Here is a 24,521-nt window from a genome sequence, read left to right on the forward strand (position 1 = left end):
AAAGGAGATAAACAAAGATTTTCTTGCCCGTGTGGGTTAAGCGGCTTTAAATTGCGGAGTTCGCAAGTTCAGAGCAGAGCGTTCACATCTTAAGAGCGTTGTCGCAAGTAACTGCCTTGATGTCTTGAACGTGTCACTTGTGGACGTTACCATGGGGTAGAAAGCAAAAGAGACGGGCTGCTCATTCCTGAGCTTTGCAGCGGCTGGGGTCGGCGTGGCTGAGGCGCCACCGCAAGGCTGTTTCCCCCATTTTTAAAAGTCGAACATCAAAAAATGGGGGAAACGGTCCCATAGAAAACAGGGATGCTGCGCCAGGAAAAACCTAGCACAGTACCGCTGTTTCGGAGGGGGGGCATTCCCACCCCCTGGAATGCCCCAGGAACGCCTCGCAGGATGCCGGTGGGAGCACCTGCCTGCGGGAGGCCGAGCCGGCGTCCATGGGCCGCACTGCCGCCCCAGTCCTGGGGGGCCGCCACAAGTGGCACTACGCCGGCGTCCATGCCACTTTGCACAGTGCAAGTGGCACGGACGCCGGCGTACAGGGCTGGTTGCCTCCTAAGCCCATTCGGCCCCAGGCTCAGGAATGAGCTCTCAGAGTACATTCTGGTGTTATACTAGAATATCAGATGCAGGAAATGTAAAAACTGACTTAGGTAACTTGTGAAAATGGCCTCAGGATTTGGGAATATCTTCTCCAGAAAGGCCCGCAAAGGATCTCAGCTACCTATGCAGCAGATGGAAATGAGGAGGCAGATTTGTGAGGTACTATTTTGGGCTATGGTTGGCCCTGGTTAGTACTTGGATGGGAGACCACCAAGGAATACCAGCGTCACAGAGGAGGGCAATGGCACACCACCTCTGGTAGTCTCTTGTGTTGAAAACTCTACTGGGTCGCCATAAGTTGGCTGCGACTTGACAGTGCTTTACACACACACACACACACACACACATATACTGGGCTATATTTTTTTATTTATAACACCTATACCCAGGCTTCTAATCGCTCAGGTCCAGTAGAGAATTAGCTACCCACAGCTCCAATCTCTTACCCTCAACCATTTGTGGAGAAGGAGACATATTTGCCTCCATAGTGACATTCTAGGAATTTCTCCTAGTCTCTATGGTGTTTTCCATAGTTTGGGGAAATTCCTAGAGTGACACTTGGAAAGTGACATCCCACCCTCCCCAAACGCCACCCTCCCCAAGCACTGCCCCCCCCCCCATATCACCCAGCATTTGTTTAGGCACCTTTATCCCCATGGGGTCCCAAAGTGGGTACCATAGTTCTCTTCTCCTCCATTTTATCCTCACAACAATCTTGTGAGGTAGGTTAGACTGAGACTGTGTGACTGGGCCAAGGTCACTCATAGGGTTGCCTACCTCCAGGTACTAGCTGGAGATCTCCTGCTATTACAACTGTTGAGTATTAAGTGGCGAGCTTGGTTACATGTCAGACAGTCAAGGATTAATGTTAATCCTTTGCATCCATTGCAGACGTGTTTGCTTGTCACGTACTTCGATATCAGCCTGTAAGGATGGAGAGGCAATCTTGTCCTTTAACAATGCCTACCCGTGAGTAAGCTTAGCACCTGCCAGAGGCTTCTGGCAAGGTTAGGAAACTTAGCAATGTAGAAAGGATTGTTTTACCTCCCAGTGAACCTTACCTTTGAGTTTAGCTAGTAAAGATTGTTTTTACTAAGACAAACGACTTTGTTTCTTTTGTGTGTGTGTGTGTGACTGCACTTTACTTTCAATAAGCCATAACCACGATCCTGTCCCTCTGAATGGTAGCAGAATTAATTAAGAATCCCTCAGAACCCTAACAACAACGGATCTCCAGCCGATACAAAAACAGCCCCTGCCCCTTGCAGCCTGAAGTGGTTCCCTCTGTTCTGCAACTTCAGGGCTCCGCCACCTGGTTATACAGCACATGTAGACCAATTCTTATTCTCTAGCTTTGGGAGGTTCTTAAAACTTTTTAAAACTTTAAATGAAGTTTTGTAAGTTGATGCAAGAGATGGATTTTTAAAATTAATTGCTCCAAATTTGCTTTGAATTTCCTTTTAGGTGAAATTGCAGTGGCAATTCTAGAAAACACTATGAGTATGAATTCTGTTTGATGTACAAACATTTATATCATGCTTTTGAGCTGAGTGCTACAAAAATTAATGCCCATCTCTTATTACATCTAATACATTTTATCCTGTTGTTCCAAAAATGAGATCAAGGTGGAGGATATCGTTCTCCCCTCCTCCATTTTTTCTCCACAACAATCTTGTGAGGTGGTTAGGCTGAGATAGTTTGACTGGTCCCTGTGTCACCCAGTGAGCCTTTATGACAGTGGGGAGATATGAACCCCGATCTCTCAGATCTTAGTCCAATACGCTGACCCCATTGCATTACAGTTGGCTCTCAAAACTCCCAACACTTAAAGGGGAAAACTGCAAGTTGATTTTCTAATTGAGCAGCTACAGCAAAGTTATTCAACCAAGTTTCCATGAGCATCAGCACCCCCTTTCCCCCAGGTTCTGTGAAATTTTACACCCTCCCAATTCAACCGTTTCACCATGTTATAATTATGAATCAGCACTGATGTTTGCATTTGCATTTTGTAATTGTTTAAACAGATTACTTATTTCCACTTTTTTACTTTATGTGGGCTGAGGGTGGGCCTGTGGTGTTTGCAGGATATCATGAGATGTTAGAGAAGATTTCTCAGCCAAAACAGTGTTGAAATCCAGTGAGCTAAAGTGTGATCTCTCTTCACATGAACACATGAAGTTGCTTTAGAATGAATCAGATCCTTGAACTGTCAAGGCCAATATTGTCTCTAGGGTCTCAGGCAAAATCTTTGGCATCACCTACTGGTGATGGAAAGTGCCGTCAAGTAACAGCACTGACGGCCACCCATAGGGTTTTCAATGCAAGGGATGTTGGGAGATGCTTTGCCATTGCCTGCCTCTGCGTGGGCTGAGAGAGTTCTGAGAGGACTGTGACTGGCCCAAGGTCACCCGGCAGGCTTCACGTGGAAGAGTGGTGAATTGAACCTGGTTGTCCAGATTAAAGTCCGCTGCTCTTAACCACTGCACCTACTGCCGGAGCATTTTTAGCCAGGGATTGAAACCCGGTACCTTCTGCATGCCAAGCAGAGGTTCTGCTACTGAGCCATGGCCCCTTTCCCACAACCCCTTCATCAGTGAGCTCTTTGGGTTGTAGCTACTTAGTATATAAAAATTCTAGCTGCATTCGTCTGATGCAGCACAAACAAAAGAATAACCCTGTGACTTCTTGAAGACTACTAAATTTTTCCTTTCTTCTAAATCTAAACCACAGTTTGGTGGTGGTTTTTGGGCTACTGGGAGCCTGGGGACACAGGCACGGTGCTTATTTGCTTTCCAGAGACTCAAATCCTTGAGGAAGTAGCTTTCCTGGGATGGGGGGCTGTTAATACCAAAGACTCTCCAGATGCTTGGATAAACCCCCTAAAAAGGCCTACTCTGATCATACTCCTTCTTCCCTGTTGTCACGAGCACAGCTTGAAATGCGATGTTACTAAACATCTGTCTCCATTTCTTTCTAGCAGCAGCAGCATAAGGTTAGCTCAGACTGATTGTGCTGCAGCAGCTTCAACACTGGCTTAACCTTCTGTCAAGACAGTGAAGGTATACTGGCACCAAGTAGTTTCACACAGGATGCAGTTTGCGCCACCTTTTTACTTGTGTTTTGGTGAAGACTTGGGTATGACCTTCACCTTGAAGCTGCATCCAGCTGTTCCAGCTGACTGTCTTGATTGCATTCTGTGTTCAATAAGAATAAATTGAACTGCTATGTCCTTTTAGGAAAAGAATACTCCCCCCCTTCACTCCATTGTGAAAGAGGATGCTTTCATGGAGAGATCATTTGGTCTCTGCTGTGTAAACTGGTCAAGGCAATGATCCACAGCATTGCTCAGCTTTAATATTCCGTTGCTACCAAAACCATCTGGCAGTGAAGAAAGGTACTAGTGGCCAGCACATAGGGCTGCCAACCTCCAGGTGGTTGCTGGAGATCTCCTGCAATTACAACTGATCTCCAGTCAATAGAGATCAGTTCAGCTGGAGAAAATGGCCGCTTTGGCAATTGGACTCTATGGCAAAGAAGAAGAAGAGGAGTAGTAGTTTGTTTTTATATGCCAACTTTCTCTACCACTTAAGGAAGAATCAAACCGACTTACAATCGCCTTCTCTTCCCCTCCCCACAACAGACACCCTGTGAGGTAGGTGGAGCTGAGAGAGCTGTGACTAGCTTGAATGAGGGCAGGACAAGCAACAACGGGTGGGGGAAGAGAAAACCTGAAGTTGAGACTATTCACCCAATTTGCCTCAATTAGCTTTGCTTTAGGATCGAGGCAAAATTTAAATTCGTGATGAAAGAGTTTTCTGAAACCATGGGGCAAGTGTGGGACAGCCCAAGGGTGAAAATGATGAATAAGTCAAAAGAAGACCTGGGGCAGTTCTGCAGGGATCACACAGCTAATAACCAAGCATTAATGGCCCTTGTGTGAGTGTTCCTCATTTCCTCATTTCTACTACAGGTCCTCTTAACCAGACATGCACTGGCAGTTTCATACTCAGAATTCAATTCCCAGGGATTGGGATCACAGGGAGAGGGGCTTACACCCCCTCTGCACCATTTTCCTGACATGAATGGCTCTGGGAAGCTACCATCTGCTCCGTTGTGGTGCCAAATAGTGGCTCCCTGAAGCTGTTTCATGTTGGGACAATGGCTCTGAGAGGAGAGCTTAAGCACACACACCCCTTGTGACATTGTCCTGATCTGAATTGGGGCTCCAAGCACCTGAGAATTAAGTTCCAAGCACAAAACTCTCAGAATGTGTCTGGTCGACAGGGCTGTGGCACACATGGCGGAAGGGCTCTTCGTGTCTCTTACGTTGCTGTATATTCTTGCATAGGAGAAGGGATGGAAGAGTTTTTTCTTTTGCATGGGCCTCCAAAGAGGAACAGCTCCCGAAGCTCAGCCTTTCAACCTCAGCTATGGAGTTCCAAATCTGAGCCAATGTCAATCTAACTGGGAAGGAATGAGTTTCCCCTACATGTGTGTTTCGTCCAGGTTTTTGACGTTTGTCTCCGGGAGGCATGGGAATACCATCCTTCAGGGAAAGACAACTGTGCCTTTGTGAATTTCTGCTGTCCTGTTTTCTCCGAGGAAAATGACAGCCTCCCACATGCCTTCCCGACAGTGCATGTTCCAGTCCATGTTCACTGCGGTCATTCTTGCAGTGGGGATCATGGGAACTCCTGGCAACCTGTTTCTGCAGGTACCACATCTATTTACTTCCTTCTGTGGTGATACTCCTCAAGAGACAGTTTATACACTAGCAGCAGCAGCATACAGCTTCTTATCTAGAGGCACTTGTTTTGGAGGGCTTTTAATAAACAAGGTTACACAGACATAAAACCGAAAACTATACTTCGGGGAGTATTCTGCTGTTATATTTTGTTTCTTAAACTGCTACATATCAAGAACTCTTCAGAAGGCCATGACATAACTAGCTATACCAAAAGCGTACATTTGTTCAAAGGAAGCAGTTTAGAAAACTCCTGAGGAATTGATTTTTTTTCATTCCAGAAGAATCCTACAATTATGAAATGAGATACTCTCAACAGAAAAATAGAACTCTCAATACTAAATAAAACCTGGAGCTTTACATTATATTAATGGAGTCTAGAACTGTGTGTTAAATGTGTGTGTGTGTGAAGTGCCGTCAAGTTGCAGCCAACTTATGACAACCCAGTAGGGTTTTCAAGGCAAGAAACTAACAGAGGTGGTTGGTCATTGCCTTCCTCCACACAGCGACCTTGGTATTCCCAGGTGGTCTCCCATCCAAGTACTAACCAGGGTCAACCCTGTTTAGCTTCTGAGATCTGATGAGATCAGGCTAGCCTGGGCCATCCAGGTCATGGTGCTAGATATATACAGTTTTCACTGAAATAGTAAACCTGTACCTGGACTATATTCCTTTCCATACCACAGCTCCTATCCTGCATAGCTTTTTGACCGCAGAGGTCCCACAATCCCTGTCTCAACCATCTCAGGGGTCAAAGGCGAACCCTCCTCTCTCTTCCACCAGCAGAAATGCTGTCAGGGTCCTACCCAGTGTCAAAGGCATCCGCTGCGATCATCTGACTCAGAAACTTAACTGAAAACACTAAGGTGAAGTCCTCAGAATTTTGACACAGATTCTATACTGTATTCCACGGACTGCAATGAAATCATGGCCATGTGAAATGATGAGATCCACTATTTGAGTTTCTTTTCTTTCTTTTTAATAAATAGCATAGATTGCTACGGGAATAAGTCAGAGGATAAGTCTTTCTGCAGTTACGCTAGGGTCTTGGTAATTGATAGAAAATAGTATTGGTGGCGATATAAAGTCATTTTGTTTAATCCCCACATTTGGAAGCTGCTACTAATCTGGTCAGCAGTGGAAAATGCCCCTCCCAGCTCAGTGTGACCCAGATGCAGAAAATCCATAGTAAATCTCCTTTAATTTCCTATTAATCGCCGGCATTAGGGAACGGTAGGGCAGAGCACTCAAATACATTCTATCTGTGTCACTGAGTTAGTGATCAATGCCTGCTCCACTACCTTTGTTGTGTTGCCTGAGAATATCTGAGGAGCTGATATTGAATTAGGAGCGTTTCAATGGATTGCTGAACTGAGTCAAGGGGGAGCACATTCCAAGATGCTCCGCTGTGACGTCATGTCTTCACCTCACAAGGTGGTCTGGAATTGTGCATCTAATGCTGGGGCCCCCAACCTTTTTGAGCCTGTGGGTAAATCTGGAATTTTGAGAGGGGTTGGTGAGCACCACCCCAAACACAGCTTCCACGGGAGGTGGACCCAAATGGAATACCTCCCCCTTCACACCTTCTGGGAAGAAGGGAAGCCTGAATGGGAAATGGAACCACACACTGAGTAAGAAAATGCCAGGTGCTTCTCAGTCCACCTAATACTCTAGAGGAAAACCTTTTCATTTGAACAAGGGCAACCAGTAATGAGCGAGAAGCGGGTCAGTGCCTTTCGAGTGACTATGCTCTTAGAATTGACCCCTTCCTGAGAACTGGTATGTTATCTTATTCAGAGAGTCGCCTACTAAGCAGGACTCAACTACTTTACTCACTTAAAAAAGCAAGTCTTTTTATTGATGTACTTCCAGTAAATATGTGTATATGCAAGTTACAAAGTCTTAATGTTCAGTAACAATGTATGGTTACAATGTATACTGTAAAGCAAACAAGTTCTACATACTATTCAGTTTTAAAATCCAACACTTAAAATATAACAGTCAAATAAGTCTGATTTAGTTCAAAGCATCTAATTCACACTCTAGAATAATATATTTGTAAAGCCATACAAACCAACAGCCTCTTCTTGAGACCCTCTGAGAGAGGTCTGAAGTACTAGCCTTTCTGTGCCTGTATATATACTGTTTCAGTCACCTTATGGATGTGAAACCGTTTCTCAAGGTATGTGAAACCGTTTCTCAATGTAAGTGAAACTGTCTTTCAGTCAAGAAACGGTTTTACTGCACATGCTCAGTAGCCTCCTATTCCATTACCTTATTTGGACTTCGTCTTTCAGGAGACTATTATGCTAACTATAAACAATCAGTTTTAAGCTTTATCATCACTCTATATATTCAATTTTAGTATCATTCTAATCTACAGAAAAATACATTTCATTTGAACCCATTCATTAAGTTCTAGAATCTAGCATTCATGTTTAAATCATAAAATACAATTATAGTTTACATTACAACATTATCAGTATCACGTGAGTAGATAGAGAGCATATCTGCATGTGAAGTCATTGGAATCTGACATTCAGTTTCTGCTTTTCAATAGCTATATAGGACATGAGAAACCATTTCTTATTCCAGCAGTTATATAGGACATGGGAAACGGTTTCTCATTCCAGCAGTCATATAAGTCATGAGAAACCGTTTCTCATCTGGGAAGGTCTTTGGTAATATTAGAATAGAATGTTGCTGGAAAATTACTGAAGCCTCTGATAGAGTAATAGAATCAGCAGCCTCTTGCAAAGAATATTCTTCTTCCTTTTAAAAGGAAATTAAACCTCTTTATATATCTTTTGCAGTTTGTATGTGTAGTTGTGTTATATTCTGAATAATTCTGCATATGTACAACATTAATACCATGTTCATGTGCTCCAATATGTCAAAGCCTGTAACAAGTGCTGCCTTACAATGACCCCACTCACTTTCTGAAATGCTCAGCAGATGCCCATGTTGGGAAGCCCTAGTCTAATGCAACAAGCTGCACTGATCTCATTACAGTAGCCATTGCCTCATCATAATGCAGCAACACCCTTTGATCATTTATGCATGGGTACTTTCACTCAGGTTTGCCCCCAGTCTGTCTCGGTTGTTCCTTGGAGTTATACATGAGTTTTCCCTCCATTAGAGATGACCTCACTGCCAGCCCTCACAAATCCTGGGACTTCCTATCCCTCTATTAACCCGATTCTTCCCTCTCCCCTGAGCTCAGCCCTGTTTAAATCCCCATGCATAAGGCAAAGTGCGGGACACTGAAGCTTGGTTTATCTCACAGCAAGCAGACAGCCAATTACAAAGCAGCATGTCAAGGGACGGGGATTCAAATACTTCCTGCTTCCTCGGAGTTCTTTCTGAGCAGAAGGCTTTTTAAAATGAGACTTGGGTTTCTCCCCCCCCTTCCTTTCAAATAGCTCCGTTTTTGTTCTTAAAATTGTTCTTAACATGCTTTTTTATGCAGCAACTGGGTTTTCAGGGGGGGGGGCTTTTCTCTCACTACAGCCAATTACAAAGCAGCACTTCAAGGGGTGGGGATTCAAATACTTCCTGATTTGAGCTTGGAGACAGCTGGGGCATATATTCCCAACAGGAAAGTGTGGGTCCAGCGAGCAACGAACCTCAGGTAAAACTCACATGCATAAACGACCTTTGTGAGGTAAGCCAAGCACGTTACAAGGCACAAGAATTAACACTGAGGTGACATGAGCAGAGAGAGGGCTGGAGATGTTTTGATCCCTGGAGAGCAGTTGACTGAAGAGCAACCTTTATATCCACGCCATGAAGTCGTCGCTTATGATGGGGGTGCAATGAAGAGGTGGCACAGCAGGAGTTAGTAACTCCACTTGGCTGGCATAGGGGTGTTACCATAGTATGCCAGGGCAACTAACAAGCAGCCTTTGAACCAGAATAGCAAATGCTATTCTTCATCCCACACCTGGCAGTGGTGGTGGAAAGTGCCATCAAGTCCCAGGTGACTTACAGCGACTCCTTAGGGTGTTCAAGGCAAGAGGCTAACAGAGGTGGTTTGCCATTGCCTGCCTCTGCGTTGCAACCCTGGACTTTCTTGGTAGTCTCCCATCCCATCCAAGGGCCGACCCTGCTTAGCTTCTGAGATCTGATGAGTTCAGGCTAGGCTGGGCCATCCAGGACACCCAAATCTGGTAGCCCTACCAAATTTCCAAAATGTTGGCTCGCCATTTTACTTGGAAAGAAAAGAAAAAATGAAATAGAAGGACTCGACTGCTAAATCACTCGTTTTGATTTGGTATGCAGCCGGTACCATTACAATAGTTCGCAGGGATCCTGCTACAGGTGTCCCTGTCATCTGAGGCTTGACTGTTGGCAACATGGGATAGAATCCCCTGTATAAAATTCCCTATATAGAATTCCAGGTAGATTCATCTATCCCCCTGAAATATTGTCTTCCGTCAGAGGGTAAAAACTCTTTTTGGTGGAGTATATCCTTACCTACAATCCTTCTTGTTTGTTTTTAATTGATAGCTTTCCCCCCCCTTTGTGGTATAGTGGTTAAGAGCAGTGGACTCTAACCTGACGAACCGGGTTCAATTCCCCACTCCTCTACATGAAGCCAGTTGGGTGACCTTGGGCCAGTCACAGTTCCCTCAGAACTCTCTCAGCCCCACATACCTCACAAGGTGTCTGTTGTGGGGGTGGGGGTGGGAAGGCAATTGTAAGCTGCTTTGAGACTCCTTATGGTAGAGAAAAGCAGGGTATAAAAACCAACTCTATCTATCTATCTATCTATCTATCTACCTACCTACCTACCTACCTACCTACCTACCTATGCCAGCAAAATATATGTGTCTGTGTCTATGTACTGTTTTTAAAAGTCTATTTTTAATCTCTTTTAATTGATTGCCATCTTGAGGGCTGTAATTGGGCAGAAACAGAGCGTGCAAATGTTTTAAATTAAATAAGAAAGGCACACATGTACAGGTAGGCTTACCAGGTCTCTTGGTGGGAGACCTCCCCCACCACCACCCGGGACCTGTCATTCCCCCTGCTGCTTGGTGGAGCAGCGGGAGCAAAATGTGTGTGTGGGGGTAGGTGTTACACCAATGCGGCACCATCACTTTTGGGTTTGCAGCAGAAGTGACAGTGCGGCATTGGGGCAGCATTGTAAACTATGACTCAACACACACATTCCACGTGTCTCCCAGGCTGACAACTCTATCTATAGGCAGTGCTATGTCTCAATACATCTGCTCCATCACAGGGTGGGGGGTGGGGGGGGGGAGAGAAAGAGAAGGCTGTCTGCTAGATGGTGCCAGCGTGGCATCTTCGCAGGGTTGTTTGAAAGGATTACTGCAAGAATATGCGTAGGGAACTTCGAACACTCTAGTGAGGCACAGACGCTAAGCATTGTCATTTTTGGAGAGGCAGTTTAACAACCAGAAGCTGAGAGTTCATGACACGGGACAGATTTATTTGAGGCCTTACTCAGGATGCCATTGATAGACAGGATGGGTCAGCAAAGTGACCCAGCATGCTCATTCCCACATTGAGGATCGTGGCTTTAGGAACCTTCCCAAGGAGAAAGCCAAAATCAGTACAGCTTGTCAGTTTTTTGATCTGCTTTGATCCAAGTGAAGCTACGAAAGCTCAAGGCACCCCTCCCATAGCCCCTACCCTCAAGTGTTTCTGTTATCATTCTCCTCTCTTCCCACCCAGGAGCAAGAGACTTCGGACGCCGGCCAGCATGTTCGTTATCAATCTGGCTGCTAGTGATTTCCTAATGGCCATCACGCAATGTTCAGTTTTCTTCCCCAGCAGCTTCAACAAGTGATGGATTTTTTTTTTTTAGTGAGAAAGGCATGCATCAACTCAAGGGGGTTATTTAGCTTGAATGGACTGATTTTGAAGTCTGTAACTGCCAATTTAGGGGGAAATTGCAAAATGCCCTCTCCCCATTATCAGGCCTTTTGTGAGAACCGTGCCATGCTTAGCTCTTCTTGCATAAAAACTACAGGCAAGTGTGGTATAGTGGTTAAGAGTGTTGGACCAGTATCTGGGAGACCCAGGTTCGAATCCCCACTCAGCCACAGAACCTTGCTGGGTGACCTTGGGCCAGTCACACTCTCTCAGCCTAACTTACCACACAGGGTTGTTGCAAGGATAAAATGCAGGAGAGGAGAACGATGGAAGGTGCTTTGGGGAGAAAGACGGGATATAAATGAATCAAATAAATAAATAAATCTTGTTGTATGGGAAATTGGGGAACTAGCTTTCACACGTTACGGGAGAAGGTGGGAAGGTCATGTGAATATGACAAAGATGTATCACCTGTCTGTTGTTCAGGGGCAGGTGACTGACCGCAGCCCCCTGCTGACTATTCTGTTGCTGACAAAACTAGGATTGCTGCTATGTAACCTGTGAAATAGTCCTCTCCTTGCTCAGAGCTGCCATGCTATGCATATAACAGATCAGTGGCCCATAGGGTTGCCAGGTCCCTCTGTGCCACCGGCGGGAGGTTTTTGGGGTGTAGCCTGAGGAGGGCGGGGTTTGGGGAGGGGAGGGACTTCAATGCCATAGAGTCCAATGGCCAAAGCAGTCATTTTCTCCAGGGGAACTGATCTGTGTCGCCTGGAGATCAGTTGTAATAGCGGGAGATCCCCAGCTACTACCTGGAGGTTGGCAACCCTCTCTCCAGGGGAGCTGATCTCTATAGTCTGGAGTTCAGTTGGTATTCCGGGAGATCTCCAGGCCCCACCCCAGGTTTGTAACTCTATTCCAGATGCCTTTAATGCTTATGAATATTTAGGTTTTGCTTATTGCTCTTAATGTCACGATGTGTTCTTTTACGTTAGCTCAGTGGTCGGCAAACTCATGAGTCAACCGAGCCAAATATCAACAGTACAACGATTGAGATTTCTTTTGAGAGCCACCTAAACAAATAAAGGGAGAAGAAAGAGGGGGCAGGAAATCAGCTTGCTTTCCCCATCATTTCCCCCACCCTGCAGTTATTTATGGAGCCTTAGCTCGCTTTTATTAAGTCCCATCAACATAAATAACACCATTAGGGTTGCCCAACTCCTGCAACTGAGATTTTGCTACTAGGTTAGCCATGGGAGGGGGGTGGAAGGAGCCCCAATGTCTGCCTGCCCTCAACAAATGCTGTATCTCCCATTCAGCCCCTACACAGCAGCCACCGACTCTATGCCTCCGGAGTGATCTCGTGCAAATCGCGCCCCGTCGCCGCCGCTATCTTCCCCAACCCCACTCAATGGGTGCCCTGCTCTGCACTCCGGGAGGGATTTCCCCCCCCCCCGCACCCCACTGTCACAGCCCTCCCCTCCTTCCCGGGCCGGCTGGGTGAGGCAGCTCCTGCCCAGTGCGAGGCGGAGCCTGCCTCTCCCCCCCTTGCAGCAGCCGCCTGGGCGGCTGACCACCGCCTCTCCCCGCCGCCTCTGATCCTTCCCCGCCGGAGAGAGAGAGGAGGGGAGGCCGGGGAGGGGGCGCCGCCTCCCACTCGCCTGCTGGCTCCTCCCACCTGGGGCGGGATGGAGCCCGGCGGGAGCGTGGCACCTCTGCCTGGATGGGCACGGGGATGCGGAGGAGCCGCTCAGCCGACGGACGGGGGGTGGAGAGGCGGGGAGCTGCACTCAAGGGGCCAAAGAGCCGCATGCGGCTCGGGAGCCGCGGTTTGCCGACCACTGCGTTAGCTAGTTGGCAAGCTGAGTCAAAGCCCACTGGTAGAAAGATGGGGAAGAAACAGAACAAGCGAGCTAAATGAATCAGTAATGCAAGGAAATCAGTGTACTTTTAAAAATCTGTGTGCTGATTCTCATCAGTTCTTTCTACAAAAAAAGGGGGGCTGTGAGCCGTACGCTTTCAGCAGCGCCCTTTTTGGCGTCGCTTCCATGATCACGCTCATGCTGATAGCTCTGGACAAGTATTTTGTGATGAGGCGACCCCTGGCCTCCATCGCAGCGATGTCTAAGACGAGGGCTTTTCTAATCTTATTAGGAGTCTGGCTGTATTCCTTGGCCTGGAGTCTGCCCCCCCTTCTTTGGATGGAATAAGTGAGATGGAAGGAAAGTCTGGTTACTTGATACGGAGGGAATCTATACAATGGGCTTTTTAGAGCTAGTGATAGATAAAAAGGATTTACATATTTAATATGGAGAAATTTGCTTGGAAGGAGACAGGTTCACAGTTAACAGATTTTTTTTGAAAACATTTAACCAAGGCAAAAAGAACTATAGCTCTTACATCACATTAAATTACAGCGCAGCGAATGCTTTTGCTGGAAAACTCATTAGCATGTTACACAGAGAAGAGGAGATAAAAACCAGTGGTGAATAAATAATGAATTAAAACCCATATCTTGTATAACATTTGCATAACCCTTCAGTAATCAGACTGAGAGCTCAACAATATAAATAACAGACATGAATAAGCACAGGGGCCCCTTTTTTTAAAGGAAATATATTCGGAGAGATTGTTCATGTTCACAAAAGGGCCATAGTAAGAGCCCTGATCGTTTGAAATTATCTGTCTGTATAGATCTAAGTATAGCCACTTCCCCACATTTCTGTCTCTCTTGTCATGCTCTATAATCTGTCAATTTAGATTGTGTCAAAAAGGCAGGACGCTTGAGGTTATGGGAGCGGAGGAAGCCTGTTGAATATGCATTGCCTTCCCCAACCTAAGACTTAGCTTTAGGTAGAGAAAAGGGGGTACACTTCACTTACACCCCAATTTAGGAACTGCCTTGGGGAAGGGAAAAGAAGTAAAGCATCAGAGATATTATAGATGTGCAGGGTGGGTGGGGGTGGAAACTGGAAATAAGCTGTTGGGGAAGGAACGGAGGCAAAAAAAATAAGTTTGGAAGGGTAGAGGTAGCTTGTGTTTCAATAACTTGTGTTTTCATATTGTGGTTTTTAAATGTAAGCTGCATCAAGCAGGACTCCAAAGCGGGGCACAGAAATACAGTAAATAAATAGGTGGGGAAGGGTTATGAGAGGGGAAAGAGCTGGAGCCCCCCACAACAACCACCTCATCCTGCCTGTGAAATCTCACAGGCCTTTAACATGTGTACACACACTCTCTCTGCCTGTACTGGACATTAGTGGATAGCCGATATTCCCCAGGAAAGCCAAAAGGACTCACAGATCTCCTAGAGTGCCCTTGTGGTCCCCCAGGAGTCCCTGTACCACAGAACCCAAATCCCTTTCATAAAGTTGGTTTATAAAGGTCTTCAGCAGGTAACCGCCATATGAAATAGAGCACAAGAACAAGATTCTGGGTCACATTTGTGCTTCACACCCTGTTTGTAACAATAATGTTTAAATATCTGTCTATCTATCTGTCTATATATCACTATTTTCCCTATCTGCTCCATACAGTAATATATTACATTAACTGTTAAATACAGAACTTGGAGCACCCATGTGAACCACGATCTCCTTCTTGTGCTTCACTTTGTAGGGCAGTTACCTGTTGAGGACCCATAAAAACCAGATTTACAAAAGGGATTTGGGTTCTCCGCGTAGCATGCAAACGGAGTAAATTTCAGCAGCTTTTAGCAAGAGATCCTTTTGTTTAATGAGTGGCTTAAGAGAGCGCTGTGAGAAAAGGCACTTCAAAGAGGGAGGCATAATTTGATGAGGCAGAACAATCACTTAGAGGGTATTAGAATCGCTGGTTTGTAATTAGATTCTCTTATATCCATAATATGCATTCTCACAGGGCCAATAGGGAGAACCGGGCTAGGCATATGGCCTAACATTTTCAGAAGCTAGATGAATGGAAGTGATCACCAGGAATGGTGGAAATTTACCGAGGTTAAAAAGAGATTTATGTCCACAGCAACTTTTATTCTTACGCACAGCCTCTGTTGGGAGAATACTTCATATTTCTTGTGTGTTTCTTTTAAAAAAAATGTTTATTAAATGATCAAATTAATTCCGTGTGCCCAGTTAGTTTTTGCCCTGTTGTTTGGTTTTATGGAGTTATGGTTGGAGTCAGTTCAGAACATAAGAACATAAAAACGTAAGAAAAGCCATGCCAGATCAGACCAAGCCCCATCAAGCCCAGTAGTCTGTTCACACAGTGGAAAACCAGTTTCATTTCATTGTTTGGTCACAAGTGGCAGAGAACAGACTGATATATGTAAAGCTGTTGCTCGTAGCCAATAAAATAAACCAGAATCAGGAAGCAATGAGGGGTCCATCTAAAGACATGAGCTCAAGTTCTAGTGGCCACAGTTAAAATCAAGAGCTAATAAGCCAGTGCTGATGGAAACATGCTGGGTCTAAACTTAGCGATTCAATGCAGGCCAAGGCCAGTCCTAACCTAGAATAAACATAGTTGCATCTTCTCTCTCTATTCATAGAATCATAGAGTTGGAAGGCACCACCAGGGTCATCAAGTCCAACCCCCTGCACAATGCAGGAAATAGGGGAATTGTTACCCATTGTGTGATCAATGCTGTGTGTCTGTGCACAGTTGCATCTGGATGAAAACATTCGGTGGCAACAAATTCTGTGGGTCAGTTATGCACTGTGTGATGAAATATTTTGAGAAGCTTACTCCTCTTGAATTGATCTCTTCTTCACCTAACATAAATCCATTTTGTTGAAGAAGTCCAAGTTTTAGAGAGATATTTGCTCTGTGTTTACTTTTCTTCACAGAGCTCATGCCTCTATAAATGTATATCAAGACTCTTTTGGAAGCCATCAAGTCTGTAATATTGCAGTGGCATCTAAACAGTATGATGGCTTACTACTGGAGTTGCCAACTCCTGCTTTGGAAATTCCTGGAGATTTGAGGCCAGAACCTAGAGAGGGTGGAGTTTGGGGAGGAGAGGGAGCTCAGAGGGTATGTGATTCTATAGAATCTTGCCTCAAAAGCTGATATTTCCTCCAAGAGAACTGATCTCCATAGTTTGGAGATCGGTTGTAATTCCAGAACTCCAGGTCCCACCTGGAGGGTTGCAACCCTACTTACAGGGGGGTCCCCAACACTGTCGAGCCTCTGGAATGTTGAGGATGCTTCTGTAGTTCTTCTGAAACACTTCCTACTCCAGTGATCCCAGGTCAGGTTTCCTGCTTTGAGGTTGAGATTCTTGGTGAAGAAGCAAGTGAGCACCGAGAAACACATTGGTAGGTGTCATTGGTGCCCACAGACAAATGTCGGAGTACCTTTCAGAACCGGCAATGAATATTCAAATTTAATTTTCTTTCTTTCCTCAAAGGTGCTTATGGCCTTTTATGTAGGGTCGTTTCCCCGCCGACTGCTTCGGGTCTTCCTTTTGATTATGCATGCCTTTTCCACCCTTCAAAGGTTGCCTCGCTCTCCCCGCATATTTTGCCTGTGTTTTCCAGATGCTGTTTTAGCCAGAATCTGGAATATGCAGTCAAAACGCACGGGGAGAGTGAGGCGACCTCTGACAGGCAGAAAAGGCATGCATAGTCGAAAGAAAGCCCCAAAGCAGTGGGCGGGGGTGATCACGGGTAAACGACCCTGCATAAAAGGCCTACGTTGCCAATAGGGTTGCCAGCCTCCAGGTACTAGCTGGAGATCTGCTGCTATTACAACTGATCTCCAGCCAACAGAGATCAGTTCACCTGGAGAAAAGGGCCGCTTTGGCAACTGGACTCTATGGCATTGAAGTCCCTCCTCTTCCAAAACCCCGCCCTCCTCAGGCTCCGCCCCAAAAATCTCCAGGTATTTCCCAACCAGGAGCTGGCAACTTTCACACCATTAGTCCTTGTCTACATGGCATTCCTCTTCTGCTTCATCTGATTGCCATCGTATACAGTTATGTGTTCATTTTCTGAGCCTGCAAGAATACAAATGGGTGCGTCACCCACAAATTAGCTTCCCCGCTCGGTGCTTTAGTGGAAGTTTACTTTCTTTAAGCAAATAAGTCATGACCTCTAACCAGATAAGAGGCAGGAAACGAAAGAGGAGCGGGCAGGTTGCACTGATGGAGTGCCTGGAGATTCCATGCCGAGATCTACATCATTTTGAGCAATGACTTTGAGGAAGGGAGATAGATCTGCTGGTGGCTGATTTCGAAAATGGCAGACTGTTTATCTCAGGCAGGATTAGGGAAGAGAGAGACATTTAGCAGGCCCAATTTTTAAAAGACGAACTGCTTACGATTAAGAACTGGCAGAGTACCTTAAACCAAAGGTCCCCGTAGTCGCTCTGTTGTATTTTCCAAGCATTAAAAAATGAAAAAGCCCGCCACAAGAAAAACTGAATGGGACAACCTGTATGTGCTGTTCAAATAATTTTTCCCCTTCTGATTCTGACTCCCTCCATAATCTTTTTGGCTATTAGATTATAATTCATTTGTGGCACAGACTTTAGAAATAATACATATTCTTATTATTAATTAAACCCAATTGCATGTGTTTTCCCCTTTCTAAGTAATTTATTTTGCCTCTGCAGTTATTGGGAGGTGTTTGAAAACTGTTCCAAGATTAATGATGTGAAAGTCCAAGGGGGGTGGGGAGGGAGCCAGAAAACCAGTTGCGAAAGGTGGTTTTTTTTTCTTTTTTTGAAGGACATTAAAAAATGTGCACTCTCAGTACATTTCCCATGCTCTAAATGTACACAAGAGCATCATAATCCCATGCCTTGGGCCTTACCATCTGACCCATGGGTAGGGTTGCCAACCTCCAGGTACTAGCTGGAGATCTCCTGCTATTATAACTGATCGCCACCCAATAGAGATCAGTTCACCTGGAGAAAAGGGCCGCTTTGGCAATTGGACTCCATGGCACCTCCACTCCCCCAACCCCACCCTCCTCAGGCTCTGCCCCCTAAACCTCCCGCCATTGGAGAAGAGGGACCTGGAAGCCCTACCCATGGGTGTCTTGACTGGGGTGCATGTACTGTTGTGGACAGCTGATTGCCTGAGAGGGGAATGTTACTGGGTGTCAATTCAGTTAGCACATTATGTCATGCCAACACTCTGCAGTGGTGTGAAGGTTTTAACTGGTATAACTTTACGCCTGCATTGGGGGGAGAAGCGGAACTGGAGATGCCAACAAAGCCAAATAGAGCTTTCCTGCCTTTCCCATCCCAACGCAGTTGACTGATTTCCACAAAATGTCGCTCCGAGGGGATGAGGGACACTGCGTAGGTAACCCTACTCCTATGGCAACCATTTTGTAGTAGTGCCTACCACCCTGTGGCAGAATTTAGGGTTGCCAGCTCTGGATTGGAAAATACCTGGAGATTTTTTTTTGGGGGGGGGGGAGCCTGAGAAGGGTGGGGGTCGAGAGGGGAGGGTCCTCAGTGGGGTCTAATGCCATTGAGTCCACCTTCCAATGCAGCCATTTTCTCCAGGAGAACGGATCTCTTTCGCCGGGAGATCAGTTGTAATAGCAGGAGATCTCCAGCTGCTATCCTAGCAGAATTCCAAAGATTTCTACAGGCCCAAAAGTTGGGGAGTAGGGTTGCCAACTTCCAGGTGGTGGCTGGAGATTACAACTGACTATTACAACTGACCTCCAGGCAACAGAGAGCAGTTCACCCTAAGAAAATGTCAGCTTTAGAAGGTGGACTCTATGGCATTATGCCCCACTGAAGTCCTTCCCCTCTCCAAAACCTGCCCTCCTCAGGCTTCACCCCCAAAATCTCCAGGTATTTCCCAACCTGGAGCTGGAAACCCTATTGGGGAGTCCTGGTTTAACCCTTTCCTCCTGTGCTTTTTCCTCAGTGTAAACCCTTCTTGAACACAGAATTAGCTCCACGAAGGAAAAATGATCCATTGTATTTGTGTGTGTGTGTGTGAGAGAGAGAGAGAGAGAGAGAGGAGGCAAAACACCCTCTTACTCTGTGTCATGTTTCTGATCTTTGCAACAGCTTCATGGGGTTGCTAGTTAGTTTATTAGAAAGCCAGAAATCCTGATCATGGATCACCCATGTATTGTCTAGTTCCTTCCTCCGTTTGTGTATGTGTATGCACACAACTCTCTAAATTACAGCCTTTCAATGCATTCTGCTTGTCCTGAAATCCCTGCTTATTATGCAAGATGGTCATTAATATAATTTCTCCTTCTTTCTTCCTCTCAGCGAACAAATACATATTTGTAGCAGGCGTAGAACAGAATGCTTGTAGCTGTTTTGCAGTTGCATTTTTTTCATTTAGGAAGGCAAAAAAAATTGATTGGTTCAATTTCTGTTAGAATGGTGATTAGGAAGTTTTCCCCGTGCCTTGGGTGCCTGCTAAGAATTTCTCATAAAGACTCCAGATCTAACACCCACCCACCAGACGCCCCAAAGTCACCAGCCAGTCCTATGGTAAAAATGGACAGCCGAGAGGAAAAGGAAGGCTTTCCTCTATCTCAGACAGTGAATCTGTAAGGAAACACTTGTCTACATTAAACACAAAAGAAAGGTAGTTCTTCGTTCTGGCAGGTAGATCAGATTGGTATTCTATTGGGGGAAGGGGCTTGGAGATCATACATTTTGGAATTGGTGTGTGTGATGAATCACATTCATGCCCACTGTGTTGAACTTCCAGACGTTGTAGCAGGCTTCAATCAGAAAATAGAATATGGGACTAGAGAGTATTAACAGTATAAGAACTTTAAAAGCGTTTTCTACGTTTCTCAGAATTCTCCACATACTTTGCCTCGGTAATCTTTACAAAACCTTGCAAGATGAGCTAACATTATCTTCATATTGGGCGACTGAGAGATAGTAACTTGCATAGGACCACCTAAGGAGGTTATGGAAGAAACAAAATATGAGCTGGGTACCATGCAGATCACAGTTATCTGCTGACGTTTATGCTTCAGCTGGATCTGGCAAAGCCTTTCTGAAAATTAAACCCTGAAATGTTATTTATGTTGTCTTCTATAGTCACTGGGTGGCTCTACAAGTTCTTCTAGCATCTGCATGTAGGGTTGGCCAACCTCCAGGTGGTGGCTGGAGATCTCCCGCTATTACAAATCTCCAGGCTACAGAAATCAGTTCACCCAGAGAAAATGGCTGCTTTGTAAAGTGGACTCTGTGACATTATACCCTACTGAAGTCCCTCCCCTCCCCAAACCTTGCCCTCCTCAGGCTCTACCCCAAAAAGCTCTAGGTATTTCCCAACCCGGAGCTGGCAACCCTATCTGCACAAAATCATCATGTCTGGAGTACACATTATATCCTTCTGGAGACCTCACAGAGCTAGAGAACAATGGACTGTCTTCAGATTCACAGGTTTATATTACTAAAAGATAGGTTCAAGAGACCAAAAAAGAGGCTCCATGTGGAGGGGAGAGTCTCTGGCTCAGTGGGAGAACATCTGCATAGTATGCAGAAGATCCCAGGTTCAATCCCCGGCATCTTCACGGTAGGTGTTTTTCAGGACCTCTGCATGAGACCCTGGAGAGCCGCTGCTAGTCTGAGTAGACAGTACTGATACCGATGAGCCAATGGTCTGGTTCAGTGGAAGGCAGCTTCGTGTGCATGGTCAGAAATCTCTAGATGGTTGTAGAAAGATTTTGTTTCTGAGTCTTGATCCTCCCAGATTCCTACATGCCCTTTTCTTCTCACAACAGGGGTGCACAGGCAGATGCTGCTGGCTTTATCGGTGGGATCACCTTTGGGTGTGAAGAAGAAGGTTAGTTTTTATATGCCGACTTTCTCTACCACTTCAGGAAGAATCAAACTGGCTTACAATCACCTTCCCTTCCCATCCCTACAACAGACACCCTGTGAGGTAAGTGAGGCTGAGAGAGCTCTAAGAGAGCTGTGACTAGCCCAAGGTCACCCAGCTGGCTTCATGCGTAGGAGTGGGGAAACCAGCCCGGTTCTCCAGATGAAAGTACAATGCTCCAAACCACCACTCTTAATCACTATACCACGCTGGCCCAGCGGTATAGCCTCTTCTCCTCTCTGGGCTGCATGGTGGGTGAGGCCGGCCCAGGGAACCTCGAGGTCCACCCATCCCTTCCTCGTGTGCTCTGGGTCGGGGCTTTCCCTGGGGCTTGCCTTAGTATTGCTCTGGCCTACAGTGGGGCCTGCCCCACCCAACCAGGAGGCTCTACCTTTCCAGGTAAGTTCATGGGTGGGGCTCCCGCCCCTGGACACCATCTCATAGGTGCCCCAAAAAATACCAAGATGTGCAGCCCTCACCTGTTGGAAGACCCGAGTCTGTGCATGGAGGGTTTGCGCTGTCAAAGAGTGAAGCACACTGCATTTAGAAAGTGATTTGCTGGCAGATTTAGACAAATCGACAAACCCATCAAAGGAGGACGTTTTGTGGAAGCTCTCAACAGCTCGCTGCTTCGCTGTTAAGTACCACCAAATGTCATTCCTTGTACAGAAGCCAGAAGCTGTTCTGCCAGTTGTAGTCGGGGGCTCTCCCTCCATGCCGTTAAAGGCACATTAGTGTGGTATTTTCAACCCATCTTTAAGAGGAGCTCTAAAAACACAAAAATGCCATTATGTCCACTAAGCTGTTACGTTTTTAGGCTAATGTGCTTTTAGGAAAGGCTCCCGATCTCTGAATTCTTACAGCTTTCAGCTGTGACGCTTCTGACGCCGTCTATTTTCTATCCCCAGTTATCAATCCAGCAAAGCACACGGAGTTAAAAGAAACCAACCGGGAGTGTCCATTTGCATCGAATGTTTGTGCAAATCAACGACACGATATAAATATTTCAGTGGTGCTTCTATAAATTGTTTCTTGTGGTTCCCTCCTGATTTTCAGAACGGCCTACTGCTTTGCAGCATATTATATGTAAAGTCTGAAGGGGCAGGATGGGTGGGGAATATTGTATGTAAATGCTTGTCCTTAGATTCTGTCTGTGTCACATGTTAGCGTAACGAAGAAATAGTAGATAAGCTTCATGGCTCTCCACATGTTCTGTGGAGCGCAGTAAATGTGCTGCAGTTGATAAGATGGTTGGTGGAAACGTGCTTCCCCTATCCTATCTTTCACCCCGAAACTGGGCTTAATGTGGACAGGAGGCAAGTTTTTCCCCATAGCAACAGTGTCCTCAAACACCCTACTTTACCTTTTTTTCCTGGGAAACAGCTGCTATCTGTTCCTATGGGGAAATGCTCCTCTAATAGTAGGGTTGCCAGATCCAGGTTGGGAAATACCTGGAGATTGGAGGGTTGGGGGGAGACTGAGAAGGGTGGGGTTTGGGGAGGGTCTTCAATGGGGTATAATGCCATAGATTCCACCTTCCAAAGCAGCCATTTTCTCCAGGAGGACTGACCTCTGACCTATGTTGTAAGAGCGGGAGATCTCCAGCCACCACCTGGAGGTTGGCAACCCAAACTAATGGTGATACACATACTGTATATCAATAATAACATGGCTGTTATTGACCACAAGGATGCCCCATAAGAGAATCACCAGCTCCTGTTTCTCACTGGCCATGGCCTGCTAAAGACTAAGATCATTGATGCAGGGGAAGTTTGTGTTTGGTTTGCTGCACAGTTTTCTGTTCCGAATTCTCAAACATCATATGCATGAGGGCTCCCCACCCCGAAGAAATTCCAGGAGTACCTTGTGATTAATTATGCATCCCCAGTGAATCACGGAGCTTCTGAGTCCCTCCCCCCGAAAACGCAGCCTTATTGCAGTTTACTTGGAGGGGGCGGGTCACCTCTTAAAGGGACTACTCCCTGTCTGTGCGTGGGCTTTTGCAAAGCTGGGCATTCCTCCCCTCCTTTCTTCAACAGCTCCCTGCCAGAAGCTGCCTTCCATCCTCTCTTCGGTTGGTGTCTTCCTGCACATTTCATGAAGGTTTCACTCCCTCTTTTGTGCTCAGAATGGGTGTGGCGAGAGAAACCCGAAGTTAAGAGCTGTGCACGGAAATGTCAGGGATTTGCGTCACTCTTGTCTTGAAGCAGAATTTAAATTTGTTATAAAGCAGCATCCTAGAACTGCAGGGAAAGAAAGAGGCAGGAGTGAAGTCACTTCTGAAGGTCAGTAAAATCATGAATAATGCAAAGGAAGCCTCAAAGCAGTCCCTGAGCTAAATAGCCTTGCGTAAATGGCCTGAGAGTTCACTGAGAGTTCTACACAGATAACTACCCTGTTAGGAAGAAGAGTTCAGTTTTGCCTTCTCCTTGACATGTTAATTTTTCAGGGGGGGGGGTCTTTTCCACCACAGAGCCTTCAAATCACACACACTTGCACCTTGGAGTCCAGAAAAAGTTTTACAGCTTGATTTGGTGGATGGAGTCAACTGCCCCCCCCCCCCGGACCTGAATCAACTGCCCCCTTTGTGTTTCCCACTCTCCATTAATTGCCTTTCTGGAGCACCCAATTCCACATGTTTTAGAGCAAATAGTTAATCCCATAGAAGACCCCTGCAAGCCTTCCTTCTGGTGTGTTTTCTGCAGTACTAGATGGGCACGGAGGCAGGTATCTTCAGCCTGAACTCCAGAGGCACTGGTGAGCAAGTTTCTTATGAAATGTATGAAGACAATGCAGAACCAAGGGACATCAGAGTCACATCGAAACTAAAAAGTCACGATTCAGAGATTTTTGAAAAGGTGCCTCAATGTTGTCTTCTTATATTAGAAGGGTTTGCAACTCAGTGTTCCATCTAGGGTTACCAGGTCCCTCTTCGCTATCGGCGAGATATTTTGGGGGCGGAGCCTGAGGAGGGCGAGGTTTGGGGAGGGGAGGGACTTCAATGCCATAGAGTTCAATTGCCAAAGCGGCCATTTTTCTCCAGGTGATCTGATCTCTATTGGCTGGAGATCAGTTGAATTAGCAGGAGATCTCCTGTTACTACCTGGCAGTTGGCAACCCTAGTTCCATCTCTATATTTCTGTCCATCTTCTCTTCCCAAACTCCTTCACTAAACTGCACAGGGAAGTTACCATTGGGAAACTGGGATTTGAATAACTTGTGTTAGGTGTGCTGGTGACCTGTCAGTTTGTAAAAATCCACACACCCCTCCAAATGCTTTTTCTCTGTAGAAACTGTAGATAAGAAAATATCAGTAAAGGTATATACATGCTTGAATGCCTTTGTGGCATCATACCAATCCCCCCCTACCCATTGGCATGATTACAACTACCCCACTAATTGATGAGTAGCTGCTGTGCCTTTCATATCACTGTTTCAAAAAGTTGCCCAGCAGTCATGTTGACCTCACCTCACATGAAGCTGTTCATACACATGATGGCCTTGGGCCAGTTATGAAATATATAGGAGTTC

At 45.9% G+C, this 24,521-nt stretch overlaps 1 protein-coding gene across 1 annotated transcript; it reads left to right on the forward strand.

Moving 5' to 3' along the window:
• Positions 1-10,304: 10,304 nt before the first annotated feature.
• OPN4 (opsin 4) lies at positions 10,305-24,289 on the forward strand. Its single transcript, XM_056850524.1, is given in 8 exon segments — positions 10,305-10,312; positions 11,048-11,171; positions 13,180-13,374; positions 13,376-13,398; positions 19,525-19,592; positions 19,595-19,698; positions 23,696-23,848; positions 24,281-24,289. Coding segments are annotated over 8 exon segments (684 nt in total).
• Positions 24,290-24,521: the final 232 nt, after the last annotated feature.

The sequence above is a fragment of the Euleptes europaea genome, chromosome 5, assembly GCF_029931775.1.
Source record: "Euleptes europaea isolate rEulEur1 chromosome 5, rEulEur1.hap1, whole genome shotgun sequence".
Taxonomy (NCBI): Eukaryota; Metazoa; Chordata; class Lepidosauria; order Squamata; family Sphaerodactylidae; genus Euleptes; species Euleptes europaea.